The 18,567-nt window shown below is 42.5% G+C and overlaps 1 protein-coding gene across 2 annotated transcripts; it reads right to left on the minus strand.

Annotated features, from left to right (window-relative positions):
- Window positions 1–76: 76 nt before the first annotated feature.
- On the minus strand, window positions 77–18,493 carry nadsyn1 (NAD synthetase 1). Of its 2 annotated transcripts, none has more exons than XM_038969213.1 (21): window positions 18,271–18,493; window positions 17,926–17,986; window positions 17,572–17,688; window positions 17,381–17,434; window positions 17,191–17,280; window positions 16,494–16,545; window positions 9,737–9,825; window positions 9,380–9,497; window positions 8,704–8,835; window positions 8,425–8,496; window positions 8,000–8,124; window positions 7,480–7,528; window positions 7,222–7,324; window positions 6,884–7,052; window positions 6,604–6,739; window positions 6,205–6,311; window positions 5,910–6,041; window positions 5,730–5,799; window positions 5,135–5,263; window positions 4,319–4,495; window positions 77–514 (listed from the first exon to the last, which is right to left on the minus strand). In XM_038969213.1, the coding sequence occupies exons 1-21, from the start codon at window positions 18,353–18,355 to the stop codon at window positions 476–478; spliced, it is 2,106 nt and encodes a 701-aa protein (XP_038825141.1). In that variant the 5' UTR covers window positions 18,356–18,493; the 3' UTR covers window positions 77–475. The 2 variants fall into 2 exon arrangements, with proteins under 2 accessions (XP_038825141.1, XP_038825142.1); XM_038969214.1 differs by lacking the exon at window positions 18,271–18,493 and adding an exon at window positions 18,142–18,254.
- Between the last annotated feature and the right edge of the window lie 74 nt (window positions 18,494–18,567).

Here is an 18,567-nt window from a genome sequence, read left to right on the forward strand (position 1 = left end):
TCGGTTTGCCACTTCCTTGGTAGTAAATGTTACCACTTAAGACTCATGTAATACACATCATTGATAACAGTACAAAACAAGATAAAACGTGTTTAATAGTAAAGCTGTACATCACTATTTCAATAAACAAGTGTATTGTATTTGAACCTGAGAGAATAGACTGTTGTGAATATTTTTAACAAGACATTGTTACTCCTTTTGACCTCCAGTTTAAGCTGGCCTAGAGCATGTAGAACGACAACATAATTAATGCACATCATGCTGAACCACTGACACAAAATACTCATTTTGAATACCCTTCATTGTTAGAGTCTATAATATCAATCAATAACCTAGGTCTATTTTCAGAAATTAGAATACTGTACCGTAAGAAGGCATTGTGTGTACAGTAAGAGTGTTTGGAGTTGCACTACAGTGTTTATTGTCACAGTTCAGATGAGTTCTTTGGGATTTTGCTCTGGCATTGGGAGGAGCCTTAGTCGTGGTAGTCATTCCCAACCTCCATCTTGGACACCTGTGTATGAAATAACAATATTTATTTATTTTATTGAACCTTTATTTAATTAGGCAAGTCAGTTAAGAACAAATTCTTATTTACAATGACGGCCTACCAAAGGGCCTCCTGCGGGGACGATTAAAAAAATACAAATAAATTATATATATATATATATATATATATATATAATTTATTTGTATTATACACATACACACTACCGTTCAAAAGTTTGGGTATTTTGAAACAAAAGACAGATTTTTCTCACGTGGAATAGCCTTCATTTCTCAGAACAAGAATAGACTGACGAGTTTCAGAAGAAAGGTCTTTGTTTCTGGTCATTTTGAGCCTGTAATTGAACCCACAAATGCTGATGCTCCAGATACAGCTCTAGAACTAGTCTACAGTTTTCAGCTGTGCTAACATAATTGCAAAATGGTTTTCTAATGATCAATTGGCCTTTTAAAATGATAAACTTGGATTAGCTAACACAACATGCCATTGGAACACAGGCGTGATGGTTGCTAATAATGGGCCTCTGTATGCCTATGTAGGTATTCCATTAAAAATCTGCAGTTTCCAGCTACAATAGTCATTTACAACATTAACAATGTGTACACTGTATTTCTGATCAATTTCATGTTATTTTATATGGACAATTTTTTCCCCTATTTTCTTTCACAAACAAGGACATTTCTAAGTGACCCCAAACTTTTGAAAAGCAGTGTATATACATTGGGAAGAAAAAGTATGTGAACCCTTTTGAAATACCTGGATTTCTGCATAAATAAGTCATAAAATTTGATCTGATCTTCAGTTAGGTCACAACAATAGACGAACACCGTCTGCTTCAACTAATAACACAAACAAGTATACGTTTTCATGTCTTTATTGAAAACACTAAATATTTACAGTGCTGGGTAGAAAAAGTATGTGAACCCTTGGATTTAATAACTGGTTGACCCTCCTTTGGCAGCAATACCCTCAAACATTTTCTGAAGTTGCAGATCAGACCTGCACAACGGTCAGGAGGAATTTTGGACCATTTCTTCTTCACAAAACTGTTTCAGTTCAACAATATTCTTGGGATGTCTGGTGTGAACTGCCCTCTTGAGGTCATGCCATAGCATTTCAAATCGGGTTGAGGTCAGAACTCCAGAAGGCGTATTTTCTTCTGTTGAAGCCATTCTGTTGATTTACTTCTGTGTTTTGGGTCGTTGTCCTGCTGCATCACCCAACTTCTGTTGAGCTTCAATTGGCGGACAAATAGCCTAACATTCTCCTGCAAAATGTCTTGATAAACTTGGGAATTCATCTTTCCATCGATGATAGCAAGCTGTCCAGGCCCTGAGGCAGCCCCAAACCATGATGCTCCCTCCACCATACTTTACAGTTGGGATGAGGTTTTGATGTTGGTGTGCTGTGCCTTTTTTTCTCCACACATAGTGTTGTGTGTTCCTTCCAAACAACAACTGTATTTTCATCTGTCCACAGAATATTTTGCCAGTAGCACTGGGGAACATCCAGGTGCACTTTTGCAAACTTCAGACGTGCAGCAATGTTGTTTTTTTGGACAGCATTGGCTTCTTCCGTGGTGTCCTCCCATGAACTTCATTCTTGTTTAGTGTTTTAGGTATCGTAGACTCGTCAGAGATGTTAGCATGTTCCAGAGATTTCTGTAAGTCTTTAGCTGACACTAGGATACTTCTTAACCTCATTGAGTATTCTGCGCTGTGCTCTTGCAGTCATCTTTGCAGGACGGCCACTTCTAGGGAGAGTAGCAACAGTGCTGAACTTTCTCCATTTATAGACAATTTGTCTTACCATGAACATCAAGGCTTTTAGAGATACGTTTGTAACCCTGTCCAGGTTTATGCAAGTCAACATATCTTAATCTTAGGTCTTCTGAGATATATTTTGTTTGAGGCATAGTTCACACCAGGCAATGTTTCTTGTGAATAGCAAACTCACATTTTGTGAGTATATTTTAGAGGGCAAGGCAGCTCTAACCAACATCTCCAATCTCATCTCATTGAATGGGCTCCAGGTTAGCGGACTCCAGACTCCAATTAGCTTTTGGAGAAGTCATTAGCCTAGGGGTTCACATACTTTTTACAACTTACACTGTGAATGTTTAAATTATGTATTCAATATAGACAAGAAAAATACAATATTTTTTGTGTTATTAGTTTAAGCACACTATGTTTGTCTATTGTTGTGACTTAGATGAAGATCAGATCAAATTTGATGACCAATTTTTGCAGAAATCCAGGTAATTCCAAAGGGTTCACATACTTTTTCTTGCCACTGTATATACATTTTGGACAAAACCCACATCACGACAAGACAACACTACATAAAGAGAAACCTAAGACAACAACATAGCATGGCAGCAACACATGACAACACAACATGGTAGCAGCACAAAACATGGTACAAACATTATTGGGCACAGACAACAGCACAACGGGCAAGAAGGCAGAGACAACAATACATCATGCAAAGCAGCCACAACTGTCTGTAAGAGTGTCCATGATTGAGTCTTTGAATGAAGAGATTGAGATAAAGCTGTCCAATTTGAGTGTTTGTTGCAGCTCATTCCAGTCGCTTGCTGCAGTGAACTGAAAAGAGAAGCGACCCATGGATTTGTGTGCTTTTGGGACCTTTACCAGAATGTGACTGGCAGAACAGGTGTTGTATGTGGCGGATGAGGGCTGCAGTAGATTTCTCAGATAGGGGGGAGTGAGGCCTAAGAGGGTTTTATAAATACGCATCAACCAGTGGGTCTTGCAACGGGTATACAGAAATGACCAGTTTACAGAGGAGTATAGAGTGCAGTGGTGTCCTATAAGGAGCATTGGTGGCAAATCTGATGGCCGAATGGTAAAGAACATCTAGCCGCTCGAGAGCCCCCTTACCTGCCAATCTATAAATGATGTCTCCGTAAACTAGCATGGGTAGGATGGTCATCTGAATCAGGGTTAGTTTGGCTGGCTGGTGTGAAAGAGGAGCGATTACAATAGAGGAAACCAAGTCTAGATTTAACTTTAGCCTGCAGCTTTGATATGTGCTGAGAGAAGGACAGTGTACCGTCTAGCCATACTCCCAAGTACATGTATGAGGTGACTACCTCAAGCTCTAAACCCTCAGAGGTAGTAATAACACCTGTGGGAGGAGGGGCATTCTTCTTACCAAACCACATGACCTTTGTTTTGGAGGTGTTCAGAACAAGGTTAAGGGTAGAGAAAGTTTGTTGGACACTAAGAAAGCTTTGTTGTAGAGCATTTAACACAAAATCCAGGGAGGGGCCAGCTGAATATAAGAGTGTATTATCTGAATATAAATGGATGAGAGAGCTTCCTACTGCCTGACCTATGTTGTTGATGTAAATTAAGAAGAGCGTGGGGCCTAGGATCGAGCCTTGGGGTACTCCCTTGGTGACAGGCAGTGTAACTTACCATGTTCAGCGGACATTCACAATTCTTGTGAGATTAAATGAAATCCGATAAAGCCGTTGAGGAGGGAACAACCAAATGTGAGAGATCCACAGTAAAATAATCCTGAGTGGTGCAGCGGTCTAAGGCACCGCATCGCAGTGCTAGAGTTGTCACTACAGACCTAGGTTCTATCCCGGGCTGTATCACAACCGGCCGTGATTGGGAGTCCCATAGGGTTGCGCACAATTGGCCCAGCGTTGTCTGGATTAGGGGAGGGTTTGGCCGGGGGTAGGCCGTCATTGTAAATAAGAATTTGTTCTTAACTGACTTGCCCAGTTAAATAAAGGTCAAATAAAACAAAATGTCATGTTGACTGTCAGATCCCCACCTGATTATCAATGGCTCTGAACTGCCAGGACCAGCGAGTGTTGTAGAGGAATGGCCTGAGGTCAAAGCGGTTGTCATCGCAGCCATAGCTCTCAGCGTGGTAGGATGGTGTCACAGTTGTCATTTTGTGTCTGTTCACAGAATACATCTGGAAAAAGTGTTTCACTTTGGCCGCCACCTGAAATGTCAAATGGTCAGAAGAAGTGTTATTCTCAAATCATACAATTAGATAGCATACACTGAGTGTACAAAACATTATGAACACTTCTTTCCATGACTGACTAACCAGGGGAATCCAAGTGAAAGCTATGATACCTTATTGATGTCACTTGTTAAATCCACTTCAATCAGTGTAGATGTAGGGTAAGACACAGATTAAAGAAGGACCTTTAATCCTTAAGACAATTGAGACATGGATTGTGTATGTGTGCCATTCAGAGGGTGAATTGGCAAGAGAACATATTTCAGTGCCTTTGAACGGGGTATGGTAGTAGGTGCCAGGCGCACCGGTTTGTGTCAAGAACTGTAACGCTGCTCAACAGTTTCCCATGTGTATCAAGAATTGTCCACCACCCAAAGGACATCCAGCCAACTTGACACTACTGTGGGAAGCATTGGAGTCAACATGGGCCAGCATCCCCGTGGAGCGCTTTCGACACTCAATTAGGAAGGTGTTCTTAATGTTTTGTCCACTCAGTGTAAACATGACTTTGTGTGAAACAGAACACTATCATTGAGATTATTCCTAATTTTACATGGCAGACATTTAATAGTATGAAAATAGTAAACGGTGTGCGATACAGGGGTGTAGAGTGACCTGTAGAGGGGAGAGGGCCTCCCTCCACGTGTGGATGAGTTTGCAGAACATGCTGTACGGGCCACACTTGGAGATCTTCCTGAGCCGGCCAATCACAGACAGCTCCGAGTATGTCATCCCCATATCAGACTAATGAGAGGGGGACACAGAGAGAGCAAGAGAGAGGACGACAGCAAGGGATAAGGAGGAGGTCAGATTACACCATAACTGAACAAACCATGTGCGCAGATGACATCCCTGAAGAGACATTAATTTTCCAAGCTTGTGAGGTGGTATATATAGACAGGGGAAGTTGAGTCACACAGTCACAGAAGAAAAACATGGCGGGACAATAACAACAGTAGTCAAGCTGAATAGAGCTGAGGGTTTATGGTATGACTTTCACCTGTAAGTCTGAAATGTCAACTTTTCTTAATACGTATAAAGAACGGTCAATCATAGCAGTGTGTGCACAGTATGTGAGGAAAAGAAACAAATAGAAAGAAAAATAAGTTGTCACTTCATATGTGGTTGGCCCACACCCACAACGATCAACATAATCAGAGGGCCCAAGGCCACATCTGGCTCCACTTGAGGTGACATGCTGACTCGTTACCTCATCAGTCTGCGACACCTGGCCGTCCGTCAGGGGCTCCAGCTCTGCAGTGGGAGGTGCAGCCATGATACTACAGAGGACATAAAGACAGTTGCCAACATGGTGAGTCTCCTGACATTATACTGACTGTTTTGTATTGTCCCAGAGAAGAAGACGGGTTTGCAGAGCAGCGTGCTTCACCTTTTGAGGGCGGTGAGCTGGAACTGTTCGACACAGTACTGCAGGAAGCTTTTTAGGTCTGTCTTACTGATGCCCCCAATGGGATTGATGTCAGCACTGGAGCAGTCATACTTAGTGAAGTAGCCAGTGAGGCTGCAGAATAGAGGGGTATTGAGGTGAAGGTCAAATACAGAGAGGGGTCTATACAAAGAGGGATCATACACTTTTTGTACTTTTCTGTTGGACTGAAGCAGACAGCACATAGTAAAAAAACTATTTAATAAAGAAACATTGACATTCTCTAGTACTCACTAACCTCTCATCCACATTGGCTGAGCCAAGGACTAGGAGGCCACCAGGTTTCCCCTCTGCCCACTGACTGAGCTGAGCAAAGAGATAGGCCAGAATCATCCTGATTCGGGCCTGGAAGGGACAGGATAGTGGATAAGGGTTTCATACAATTCACACACCACACAATTGCTTACTCAGATCAGACCGTTTAACTGGAACATGATAGTGTGAGGATTGTGGTGAGCATGTGTGAAAATGCAAGTAAATGGTGCGATTAAAGAGAAATACAAGCGAGGGGAAAAGCTCTGCTCATCTCAGAAACCATTTTCTGGGTTCATTTTGCAATAACGGGTTTCTGCTTTGTTGAAGTGTTTCAGGTAACACCTGAACAATGTACTGGAGTACTCCTTGACACTCAACCCACCTGCACATTCTGTAGGGCAAGGTTTTCTCTTGTGCTTCCACCGTTAGCACGGAACTGGGGACACTTTCCCGTAACCATGGAGAAGATTCCCAGCATGCCTTTCACTGCCATGTCGATGTTGAGGTTCATGTGTGAGCTGAATAAACAAGATAAATACAAAGAAGAAAAATAACTTTTGAAGAAAAGCATAAGGTGAGATTTAGAACAGATGCGAGTCTCATTGTGTTCTAATTTGTTATTCTGTAACCTGCCCAACTATGATGGGGCCAGTGACGCTCACCTGCCAACCTGAGAGGCCAGCTCTTTGGCTCTGTTACGGGTTCCTTCTGAGGAGTTCTCACTGGCCATGTAGCAGGTGGTAAAGATGCGTCCGCACAGCTCCCGTGGGTCCCGGGGGGTGTAGGACACATCATTCACTACCCGTTGAACATCCTCCAGCACCTGGGTGTCTGATACAGGGAGAGGGAGGGAAGAAGCTGAAGCTGTAGCTGTCAGAAGCTGTAGTGACAAACTCTGAATGCAATGTCAAACTTTAAAATAGGAGCCATGTGCTTTTGTGTCACTTGTGGGACACAACAAAACACTATGGGCCTGTACAGTATCCAGTCCAGTACTCACTGCCATCTCTGACTGCCTGGCAGACCAGCACACACATGGAGTAGACAATGCAGGCTGTAGAGGAACTGTCCACACCACCACTGAGAGGCAGGAGGAAACCAGCCTGGAGCAGGGAATAACAGGAGTGTTTATGGATAGAGATAGACAGACAATATAAATATTCAGTACATTTTGTATATTTAGTACAAATATTCAGTAATAAGCAGGTACGCATAAGCACATTTACACATCATTTAAACCAAATATATCACTACTCACCTGACCACTTCTCCTCAGGTAGTCCCAAAGCCAACATGCTGGACCCAGGCTGAAGACACCAAAGACAAGAACACAGAGACACGCATGTGCATGTATTTGACATGGGTCAAATTGCAGGTTAGAATGAAGGCCCTGTGCTGTTTGTCACATGAAGGGAAGGGTATATATGTGTACACTGTAAACTGTAAAGAGGTGGGCAGTCACATGATCTGGAAAGTAGCTTAAAAAAAAAGTTTCTCTAGTTTTAACTTCTCTCAGACAGGGATTGGCTCCACCAAAGACAGGCAGCTCAGTTTCAGACACAAAGGGAGCAGTCAGGGTAAATGAATGTCACACGCCAAGCTCCTGAATCCAATGTGTGGCAATATAGTAGGCTGCTATCGCTGTCTGTTTCCAATGATTCCATGGTGAAAAAACGAAATACAGGGAGACACAGTCAAAAATAGCTACTATTTACTATGGGAAGCATTTAAGCACACAACACTCTTGTGATCACAGTCTTTGTCAGGGGGTACCATACCTAATCTCCTCCTCAGGGGTGTGGAACTGCCACTCAATGGGCTGGTGAGTGGGGAGGTAGACATCTTCACAATCAGACAGGGAGAAGTCCACTTTGACTCGATGGCACGGCTTGTGCTCATACTCCTGGACACAGTGGAGCAGAGGACATATCAGCAAACCATGTGACATTTAAAATGTAACCGGCATGCTATTTTGAGTCTGAGTCAATAACTGAAGGGACTCTCTCTGTGTACCCAGTATAGGGAGGAAAGACGACACCGGACAGAGACAGAGCCTTGGGTTGAGGAGTTGAATGTTGAACAGGATTACCTCTGGTTCCCCTTGTGTGGCTAGTTTCACTTGGGGAGTAATGCGTTTCTGAATCACACCTACCATTTCTGAGAAGTAAAAAGTGCCCTGTTTTGAAGAGAGATGTCAGCTCACCACATGTGGGTGGCAATGTTCTCCTCTGTAGCTGCGGACATCCTCCAGATCCAGAATGGCAGTCACAACCTCCTGCAACACACACACACACACACACACACACACAGTCCAAGAGTTCACTTTGGGAATGGCTAGCATTAACGATAACATTATACAACATGCTGACTTGGCCAACCATATAATCAAACACAGCTCACCCTGGTGTGTGAAGTGAGGGTGAAATAACAGGCGGTAAGATATTCTCACATTTACATTCTGTTATGTTTAACCTGTCCTTACCACGTCATCCAGGGAGAACTGTCTTCCCTGGGCCACTATGTCCCCGTTGATGGCCACCGTGGCACAACCATCATAGTAGAGTCTGTCTCCATCACAACCCTTCTGATTGGCAAACATGTAGATCCCCCCACTCTGTGCAAAACAACACAATTGTCCTTAGTCCACTTGTAATATCAGAAACCGCTCAACATCATTACTATGCAATAACAATTTACTAAAATAACATGTAACAACAATGTTGTTATCTAGTAATTAGTGTTATTACACACGTCTAGGATCAATGTGATGATAAGTGTTACCCAAACTCATACTAAGCAAAATATACATGTAGGCAAAACACTATGAACTGGAGCAGTATTATAATGACAAAACAGTGCCTCCAAGTGGTTACTGGGCAGGCAACATGCAGTACCTCTATTCTCACTAAACATACTGCATAACAGGGGTACCTAACTCTTACCCTACGTGGTCCGGAGCCTGCTGGTTTTCTGTTCTACCTTATAATTAATTGCACACGCCTGGTGTTCCAGGTCTAAATCAGTCCCTGATTAGAGGGGAACAATAAAAAAATGCAGTGGAACTGGCTTCCAGGTCCAGAGTTGAGTTTGAAGGGCTGTATAACATGTGCGTGTGTTCATGCATGTGTCCGTCCGTCCGTTCGTGTGTGTATGATCACCTTCGTGGTGGCTGACTTAACCAGGTTGACTCTGTGGTCTGCCTTGCGTAGCTCGTGGTAGCTGGCTGAGGAGTTGGTGAAGATCTCCACACCGTCCAGACCCATGTCCACATGGGGGCTGCCAAGCACATGACATTCCCACATACATCATTACATACCGTAGCTTACTAGAAAAACACACACACACACACACTGTATATATTTATTCACATATGCAATCTCACTTAATCTCTCAAAAACATTTGAGCTCTCCTTCAATCCATTACACAAATAACTAAGGACACACAACTCATTACAGAAATTGATTAAAGGTTTGAAAAGAAAAGTCCTTCATTTGAGACTCTTCATTGAATGTACCTCCTAGGGTTCCACAGCTCTGCACAGATCTCACTCCCGATGCAGGTGTCTTTGGTTGAGAGGACGCAGTCACCAAAGGGGACAGTGTCCTTCAGGAGACAGAACAATGGAAAGGAATTTCATGAACAATAACATTAAATGGATGATACTATTGATTGCTGCACATATACAGTACCATTCAAAAGTTTGGACGCACCTACTCATCCCAGGGTTTTTATTTTTACTATTTTCTACATTGTAGGATAATAGTGAAGACATCAAAACTATGAAATAACACATATGGAATCATGTAGTAACTAAAAGAAAGGGTTAAACAAATCAAAATAGATTTTATATTTGAGATTCTTCAAAGTAGCCACCCTTTGCCTTGATGACAGCTTTGCACACTCTTGGCATTCTCTCAACCAGCTTCATGAGGTAGTCACCTGGAATGCATTTCAATTAACAGGTGTGCCTTGTTAAGTTCATTTGTGGAATTTCTTTCCGTCATAATGCGTTTGAGCCAATCAGTTGTGTTGTGACAAGGTAGGGGTAGTATACATATATATCTCCATCCCTAACTACAACATTTTCAGACAAGATAGAACGACCAAAGGGGGCGGTGTTGCAATCTACTGCAGAGATAGCCTGCAGAGTTCTGTCCTACTATCCAGGTCTGTACCCAAACAATTTGAACTTCTACTTTTAAAAATCCACCTCTCTAAAAACAAGTCTCTCACCGTTGCCGCCTGCTATAGACCACCCTCTGCCCCCAGCTGTGATCTGGACACCATATGTGAACTGATTGCCCCCCATCTATCTTCAGAGCTCGTGCTGCTAGGTGACCTAAACTGGGACATGCTTAACACCCCAGCCATCCTACAATCTAAGCTTGATGCCCTCAATCTCACAGAAATTATCAATGAACCTACCAGGTACCACCCCAAAGCCGTAAACACGGGCACCCTCACAGATATCCTCCTAACCAACTTGCCCTCTAAATACACCTCTGCTGTTTTCAACCAAGATCTCAGCGATCACTGCCTCATTGCCTGCATCCGTAATGGGTCAGCGGTCAAACGACCTCCACTCATCACTGTCAAACGCTCCCTGAAACACTTCAGCGAGCAGGCCTTTCTAATCGACCTGGCCCGGGTATCCTGGAAGGATATTGACCTCATCCCATCAGTAGAGGATGCCTAGTTATTTTTTTTAAAATGCCTTCCTCACCATCTTAAATAAGCATGCCCCATTCAAGAAATTTAGAACCAGGAACAGATATAGCCCTTGGTTCTTTCCAGACCTGACTGCCCTTAACCAACACAAAAACATCCTATGGCGTTCTGCATTAGCATCGAACAGCCCCCGTGATATGCAACTTTTCAGGGAAGTTAGAAACCAATATACACAGGCAGTTAGAAAAGCCAAGGCTAGATTTTTCAAGCAGAAATTTGCTTCCTGCAACACAAACTCAAAAAAGTTCTGGGACACTGTAAAGTCCATGGAGAACACCTCCTCCCTGCTGCCCACTGCACTGAGGATAAGAAACTCTGTCACCACCGATAAATCCACTATAATTGAGAATTTCAATAAGCATTTTTCTATGGCTGGCCATGCTTTCCACCTGGCTACCCCTACCCCGGTCAACAGCACTGCACCCCCCACAGCAACTCGCCCAAGCCTTCCCCATTTCTCCTTCTCCCAAATCCAGTCAGATGATGTTCTGAAAGAGCTGCAAAATCTGAACCCCTACAAATCAGCCGGGCTAGACAATCTGGACCCTTTCTTTCTAAAACTATCTGCCGAAATTGTTGCAACCCCTATTACTAGCCTGTTCAACCTCTCTTTCTTGTCGTCTGAGATCCCCAAAGATTGGAAAGCAGCTGCGGTCATCCCCCTCTTCAAAGGGGGAGACACTCTTGACCCAAACTGCTACAGACCTATATCTATCCTACCCTGCCTTTCTAAGGTCTTCGAAAGCCAAGTCAACAAACAGATTACTGACCATTTCGAATCCCACCGCACCTCCTCCGCTATGCAATCTGGTTTCAGAGCTGGTCATGGGTGCACCTCAGCCACGCTCAAGGTCCTAAACGATATCTTAACCGCCATCGATAAGAAACAATACTGTGCAGCCGTATTCATTGACCTGGACAAGGCTTTCAACTCTGTCAATCACCACATCCTCATCGGCAGACTCGATAGCCTTGGTTTCTCAAATGATTGAACTCTGATAGAGTTCAGTGTGTCAAATCGGAGGGCCTGTTGTCCGGGCCTCTGGCAGTCTCTATGGGGGTGCCACAGGGTTCAATTCTTGGTCCGACTCTCTTCTCTGTATACATCAATGATGTCGCTCTTGCTGCTGGTGAGTATCTGATCCACCTCTACGCAGACGGCACCATTCTGTATACTTCTGGCCCTTCTTTGGACACTGTGTTAACAACCCTCCAGACGAGCTTCAATGCCATACAACTCTCCTTCCGTGGCCTCCAACTGCTCTTAAATACAATAAAACTAAATGCATGCTATTCAACCGATCGCTGCCTGCACCTGCCCGCCCGTCCAGCATCACTACTCTGGACTAGAGGTCGACCGATTATGATTTTTCAACGCCGATACCGATACTGATTATTGGAGGACCAAAAAAGCCGATACCGATTAATCGGCCGATTTTTTAAAATGTATTTGTAATAATGACAATTACAACAATACTGAATGAACACTTATTTTAACTTAATATAATACATCAATAAAAATCCATTTAGCCTCAAATAAATAATGAAACATGTTCAATTTGGTTTAAATAATGCAAAAACAAAGTGTTGGAGAAGTAAAAGTGCAATATGTGCCATGTAAAAAAGCTAACGTTTAAGTTCCTTGCTCAGAACATGAGAACATATGAAAGTTGGAGGTTCCTTTTAACATGAGACTTCAATATTCCAAGGTAAGAGGTTTTAGGTTGTAGTTAATATAGTATTTATAGGACTATTTCTCTCTATACCATTTGTATTTCATATACCTTTGACTATTGGATGTTCTTATAGGCACTATAGTATTGCCAGTGTAACAGTATAGCTTCCGTCCCTCTCCTCGCCCCTACCTGGGCGAGAACCAGGAACACATCGACAACAGAAGCAGCGTTACCCATCGCTCCACAAAAGCCGCGGCCCTTGCTGAGCAAGGGGAAAACTACTCCAAGTCTCAGAGCGAGTGACGTTTGAAATGCTATTAGCGCACACCCAGCTAACTAGCTAGCCATTTCACATCGGTTACACCAGCCATTAGGCTGATTGGCTTGAAGTCATAAACAGTGCTGTGCTTGCGAAGAGCTGCTGGCAAAACGCACGAAAGTGCTGTTTGAATGAATGCTTACGAGCCTGCTGCTGCCTACCATCGCTCAGTCAGACTGCTCTATCAAATCATAGACTTAATTATAACATAATAACACACAGAAATACGAGCCTTAGGTCATTAATATGGTCGAATCCGGAAACTATCATTTCGAGAGAAAAAAACGTTTATTATTTCAGTGAAATACGGAACCGTTCCGTATTTTATCTAACGGGTGGCATCCCTAAGTCTAAATATTCTTGTTACATTGCACAACCTTCAATGTTATATCATAATTACGTAAAATTCTTGCAAATTAGTTCGCAATGAGCCAGGCTGCCCAAACTGTTGCATATACCCTGACTGCGTGCAATGAACGCAAGAGAAATGACACAATTTCACCTGGTTAATATTGCCTGCTAACCTGGATTTCTTTTAGCTAAATATGCAGGTTTAAAAATATATACTTCTGTGTATTGATTTTAAGAAAGGCATTGGTGTTTATGGTTAGGTACAGTCGTCCAACGATTGTGCTTTTTTCGCAAATGCGCTTTTGTTAAATCATCCCCCAGCGTTGCATCGATTATATGCAACGCAGGACACGCTAGATAAGCTAGTAATATCATCAACCATGTGTAGTTATAACTAGTGATTATGATTGATTGATTGTTTTTTATAAGATAAGTTTAATGCTAGCTAGCAACTTACCTTGGCTTCTACTGCATTCGCGTAACAGGCAGGCTTCTCATGGAGTGCAATGAGAGGCAGGTGGTTAGAGCTTTGGACTAGTTAACTGTAAGGTTGCAAGAGTGGATCCCCCGAGCTGACAAGGTGAAAATCTGCCGTTCTGCCCCTGAACAAGGCAGTTAACCCACCGTACCTAGGCCGTCATTGAAAGTAAGAATGTGTTCTTAACTGACTTGCCTAGTTAAATAAAGGTATAACATTTTTATATATATATATATATATATATATATATATATATTCGGCAAAATCGGCGCCCAAAAATACCGATTTCTGATTGTTATGAAAACTTGAAATCGGCCCTAATTAATCGGCCATTCCGATTAATCGGTCGACCACTACTCTGGACGGTTCTGACTTAGAATATGTGGACAACTACAAATACCTAGGTGTCTGGTTAGACTGTAAACTCTCCTTCCAGACTCACATCAAACATCTCCAATCCAAAGTTAAATCTAGAATTGGATTCCTATTTCGCAACAAAGCATCCTTCACTCATGCTGCCAAACATACCCTCGTAAAACTGACCATCCTACCCATCCTCGACTTCGGCGATGTCATTTACAAAATAGCCTCCAATACCCTACTCAATAAATTGGATGCAGTCTATCACAGTGCCATCCGTTTTGTCACCAAAGCCCCATATACTACCCACCACTGCGACCTGTACGCTCTCGTTGGCTGGCCCTCGCTTCATACTCGTCGCCAAACCCACTGGCTCCAGGTCATCTACAAGACCCTGCTAGGTAAAGTCCCCCCTTATCTCAGCTCGCTGGTCACCATAGCAGCACCCACCTGTAGCACGCGCTCCAGCAGGTATATCTCTCTGGTCACCGCCAAAACCAATTCCTCCTTTGGCCGCCTCTCCTTCCAGTTCTCTGCTGCCAATGACTGGAACGAACTACAAAAATCTCTGAAACTGGAAACACTTATCTCCCTCACTAGCTCTAAGCACCAGCTGTCAGGGCAGCTCACAGATTACTGCACCTGTACATAGCCAATCTATAATTTACCCCAAACAACTACCTCTTCCCCTACTGTATTTATTTATTTATTTTGCTCCTTTGCACCCCATTATTTCTATTTCTACTTTGCACATTCTTCCACTGCAAATCTACCATTCCAGTGTTTTACTTGCTATATTGTATTTACTTCGCCACCATGGCCTTTTTTGCCTTTACCTCCCTTATCTCACCTCATTTGCTCACATTGTATATAGACTTATTTTTCTACTGCATTATTGACTGTATGTTTGTTTTACTCCATGTGTAACTCTGTGTTGTTGTATGTGTCGAACTGCTTTGCTTTATCTTGGCCAAGTCGCAATTGTAAATGAGAACTTATTCTCAACTTGCCTACCTGGTTAAATAAAAGTTAAATAAAAATAAATAAATACGGAAGATAGCCCTATTTGGTAAAAAACTAAGTCTATATTATGGCAAGAACAGCTCAAATAAGCAAAGAGAAACGACAGTCCATCATTACTTTAAGACATGAAGGTCAGTCAATGCAGACATTTTTATGAATTTTGAAAGTTTCCATGTGCAGTTGCAACAAACATCAAGCGCTATGATGAACCTAGCTCTCATGAGGACAACCACAGGAAAGGAAGACCCAGAGTTACCTCTGCTGCAGAGGATACATTCACTTAGAATTAACTGCACTTCAGAAATTGCAGCCCAAATAAATGCTTCACAGAGTTCAAGTAACTAACACATCTCAACATCAACTGTCCAGAGGAGGCTGTGTGAATCAGGCCTTCATGGTCGAATTACTGCAAAGAAACCACTACTAAAGGACACCACTACTAAAGGACACCAATAAGAAGAAGAGGCTTTCTTGGGCCAAGAAACACGGACAATGGACATTAGACCGATGGATGTGAGATTTTTAGTTCCAACTGCCGTGTCTTTGTGAGAAGCAGAGTAGGTGAACGGATGATCCCCGCATGTGTGATTCCCACCGTGAAGCATGGAGGAGGTGTGATGGTGCTTTGCTGGTGACACTGTCAGATTTATTTAGAATCCAAGGCACACTTAACCAGCATGGCTACAACAGCATTCTGCAGCGATACGCCATCCCATCTGGTTTGCGCTTAGTCGGCCTATCATTTGTTTTTCAACAGGACAATGACCCAACACACCTCTAGGCTGTGTAAGGGCTATTTGACCAAGAAGGAGAGTGATGGAGTGCTGCATCAGATGACCTGGCCTCCACAATCACCTGACATCAACCTAATTGAGATGGTTTGGGATGAGTTGGACCGCAGAGTGAAGGAATAGCAGCCAACAAATGCCAAGCATATGTGGGAACTCCTTCAAGACTGTTGTAAAAGCATTCCAGGTGAAGCTGGTTGAGAGAATGCCAAGAGTGGGCAAAGCTGTCAAAGGCAAAAGATGCCTACTTTTAAGAATCAAAAATCTGAAATATATTTTGATTTGTTTAACACTTTTTTGGTTACTACATGATTCCATGTGTTATTTCATAGTTTTGATGTCTTCACCATTATTCTACAATGTAGAAATTAGTAAAAATTAAGAAAAACCCTTGAATGATTAGGTGTGTCCAACTTTTGACTGGTACTGTATATTAATGGTGCCGATTCTCTTTAAATGAAGAAATGTGCAAATAATACTAATACTCTTATCACTGATCCTTGTTAGTGCATACCAACACCCTGCCATTAAAGAGAGATGGATCCTACCTGTCCTGTCATGTCCTGGATCATCCTGGGCAGGAAGTACTCCTCCACATGTCTGTGGCAGACAAACACAATAATGCCATGTTCAAATCAAATTTTAATGGTCACGTACAGAGATTTGCAGGTGTTTTGACAGGTGCAGCAAAATGCGTATATGTTATGTGTGATGTGAAAAATATGGATTAGTGTCCTTTTCCACGTGCCAAATCTGCTTTGACCTAAACATTTAAAGACGTCCCTGAACCTTTGCGACTACTAAGTATTTTTTAAACATCCCGCTTTGGGCTGGATGTGTCCATTTGTAGTTCATACATGCATAATCTATGAGCAGAATTAGTGTCTTACTTCAATTAGCTACGAAATCCCTAGTTTGAAAGCAACTGTTTTCTGGAAGCTGTGCTGCGCCATTTTCCCAACATTTTCCCCCTTCAGCCCCTCGCCATTTGAGTGTCAGCTAGCAAGATGCCCACACAGCAGAGCGAGAGAGAGAGCAATGACATGGTGCACATATCTGAACATATGTGACATAGTATGCAATTTTCTGAGACTACTTTTGGCTTGTAAGCCTTACTTTCTGAACTACTGGCTAAAAAGTATACAAAAGTACCGGAAAATCTCTCTAATTTCACTGTTTATCAAAGTATTATCATTATGTTCAGAAGGAAGGCTTTCTTGTGCAGATTCAATGTTGATCACTAACCTGAGTTTATTCCATGGTGAAAACCAGCGGAACTCCCGGTTGTTTCCATAGTTGGCCAGCAGCATCTTGGGTCGGATCAACAAGATTTTCCTTTAAAAAGAGGGTAAGAATTGTGAACAATTACACCTACTTGCTATTGACGATGCACATAACCTACATCAATTCAGAATTGCTTATTTCCGAGACTTACCCATTGAGGAAAATGACTCTGCAGTTATACCGAACATTATGATGCATGATGGGCCTGAGGGGGACATAGAGAACATTAGCCACAGGTTACGGAAATCTTACTACAACATACACTGTTTAGTGGGGAATGATAGTCCAGGAGGCAAAGAGAGGGACAACCGAGCTGAAGTGCTTGTGAGAAGTGTGACTGACATGCCAACATCGCAGATGATGTCCTGGGTGACAGGTGACTCCAGCAGCTTCCCAAGTACCTGGAAGCAGTGCAGCAGGGTGTCTGACTCGTAGAAGTGGTCTGCACAGCCATACCCACTGATGACCAGGGACAGAAAGAGAGGAGGTTGAGGGAAAGTTAATGGAAATTCAGAGCAGGCATAACCATGTAGGATGCTTATTATATGCAAATGCACAGAGCTTTATAGGAGTCAAATAAAAAGACCACAAACAAATTTGTCTAATAAGCTAAATGTTTGCTCTATGCTACGTACTGTATACAGTAATGTACTCAACAATCAGAACTTTGATGAAGGAGATGTAAATTATAAATACCATATTTCCAGTTCTGGTCCCAGTCTGTATTTAGCCCCCTGAGACTTGGCTATCGCGATACCTAGTCATGAGAAAGATATCATTATTAAATTGAATGGCATGTCCAGAGTCCTGATTGCAAGACTTGCATGCTATTCCCGCAGAACAAGTAGCCTAGTATAGCATACTCCAGGCTTATAAGTGGAATGTCTATAAATCATTACAACACCATATTACCTTTAAAACAGCTCTGTATATGAACCCACTACAGTTTAAGTTAAATGGACAATGCATCTTCAATTCGACGATTTTTATTTCGGGGGAATCTTGCAGAGTGTGATACTCAACTATTTTATTCGGACTTACTTCTCAGTATTCTCTCTAAGTTTCCGTCAAAATCTAGTGCCCATTGATTCAAGGAGCACGTCGCTAATATAACCTTTCGTCCCATTTCATATAATGGTGCAACAAAGTAGCCTTGCTGATATTCAAACGTTGAAACCTTAGTCTAAATTCTCAAATTAGTTACTGTAACACTCGACTCAAAACTATCTAAGTTGCAATTGTTGTGTCACTTCGATCCGGGAACTATTACCACAGATAGCACAACGAGACAGATATTTCACCGGATGCATAAATGTGAAGCATCCGAGTGGCGTTTCC

The sequence above is a fragment of the Salvelinus namaycush genome, chromosome 30 (genome assembly GCF_016432855.1).
Source record: "Salvelinus namaycush isolate Seneca chromosome 30, SaNama_1.0, whole genome shotgun sequence".
NCBI lineage: Eukaryota > Metazoa > Chordata > Actinopteri > Salmoniformes > Salmonidae > Salvelinus > Salvelinus namaycush.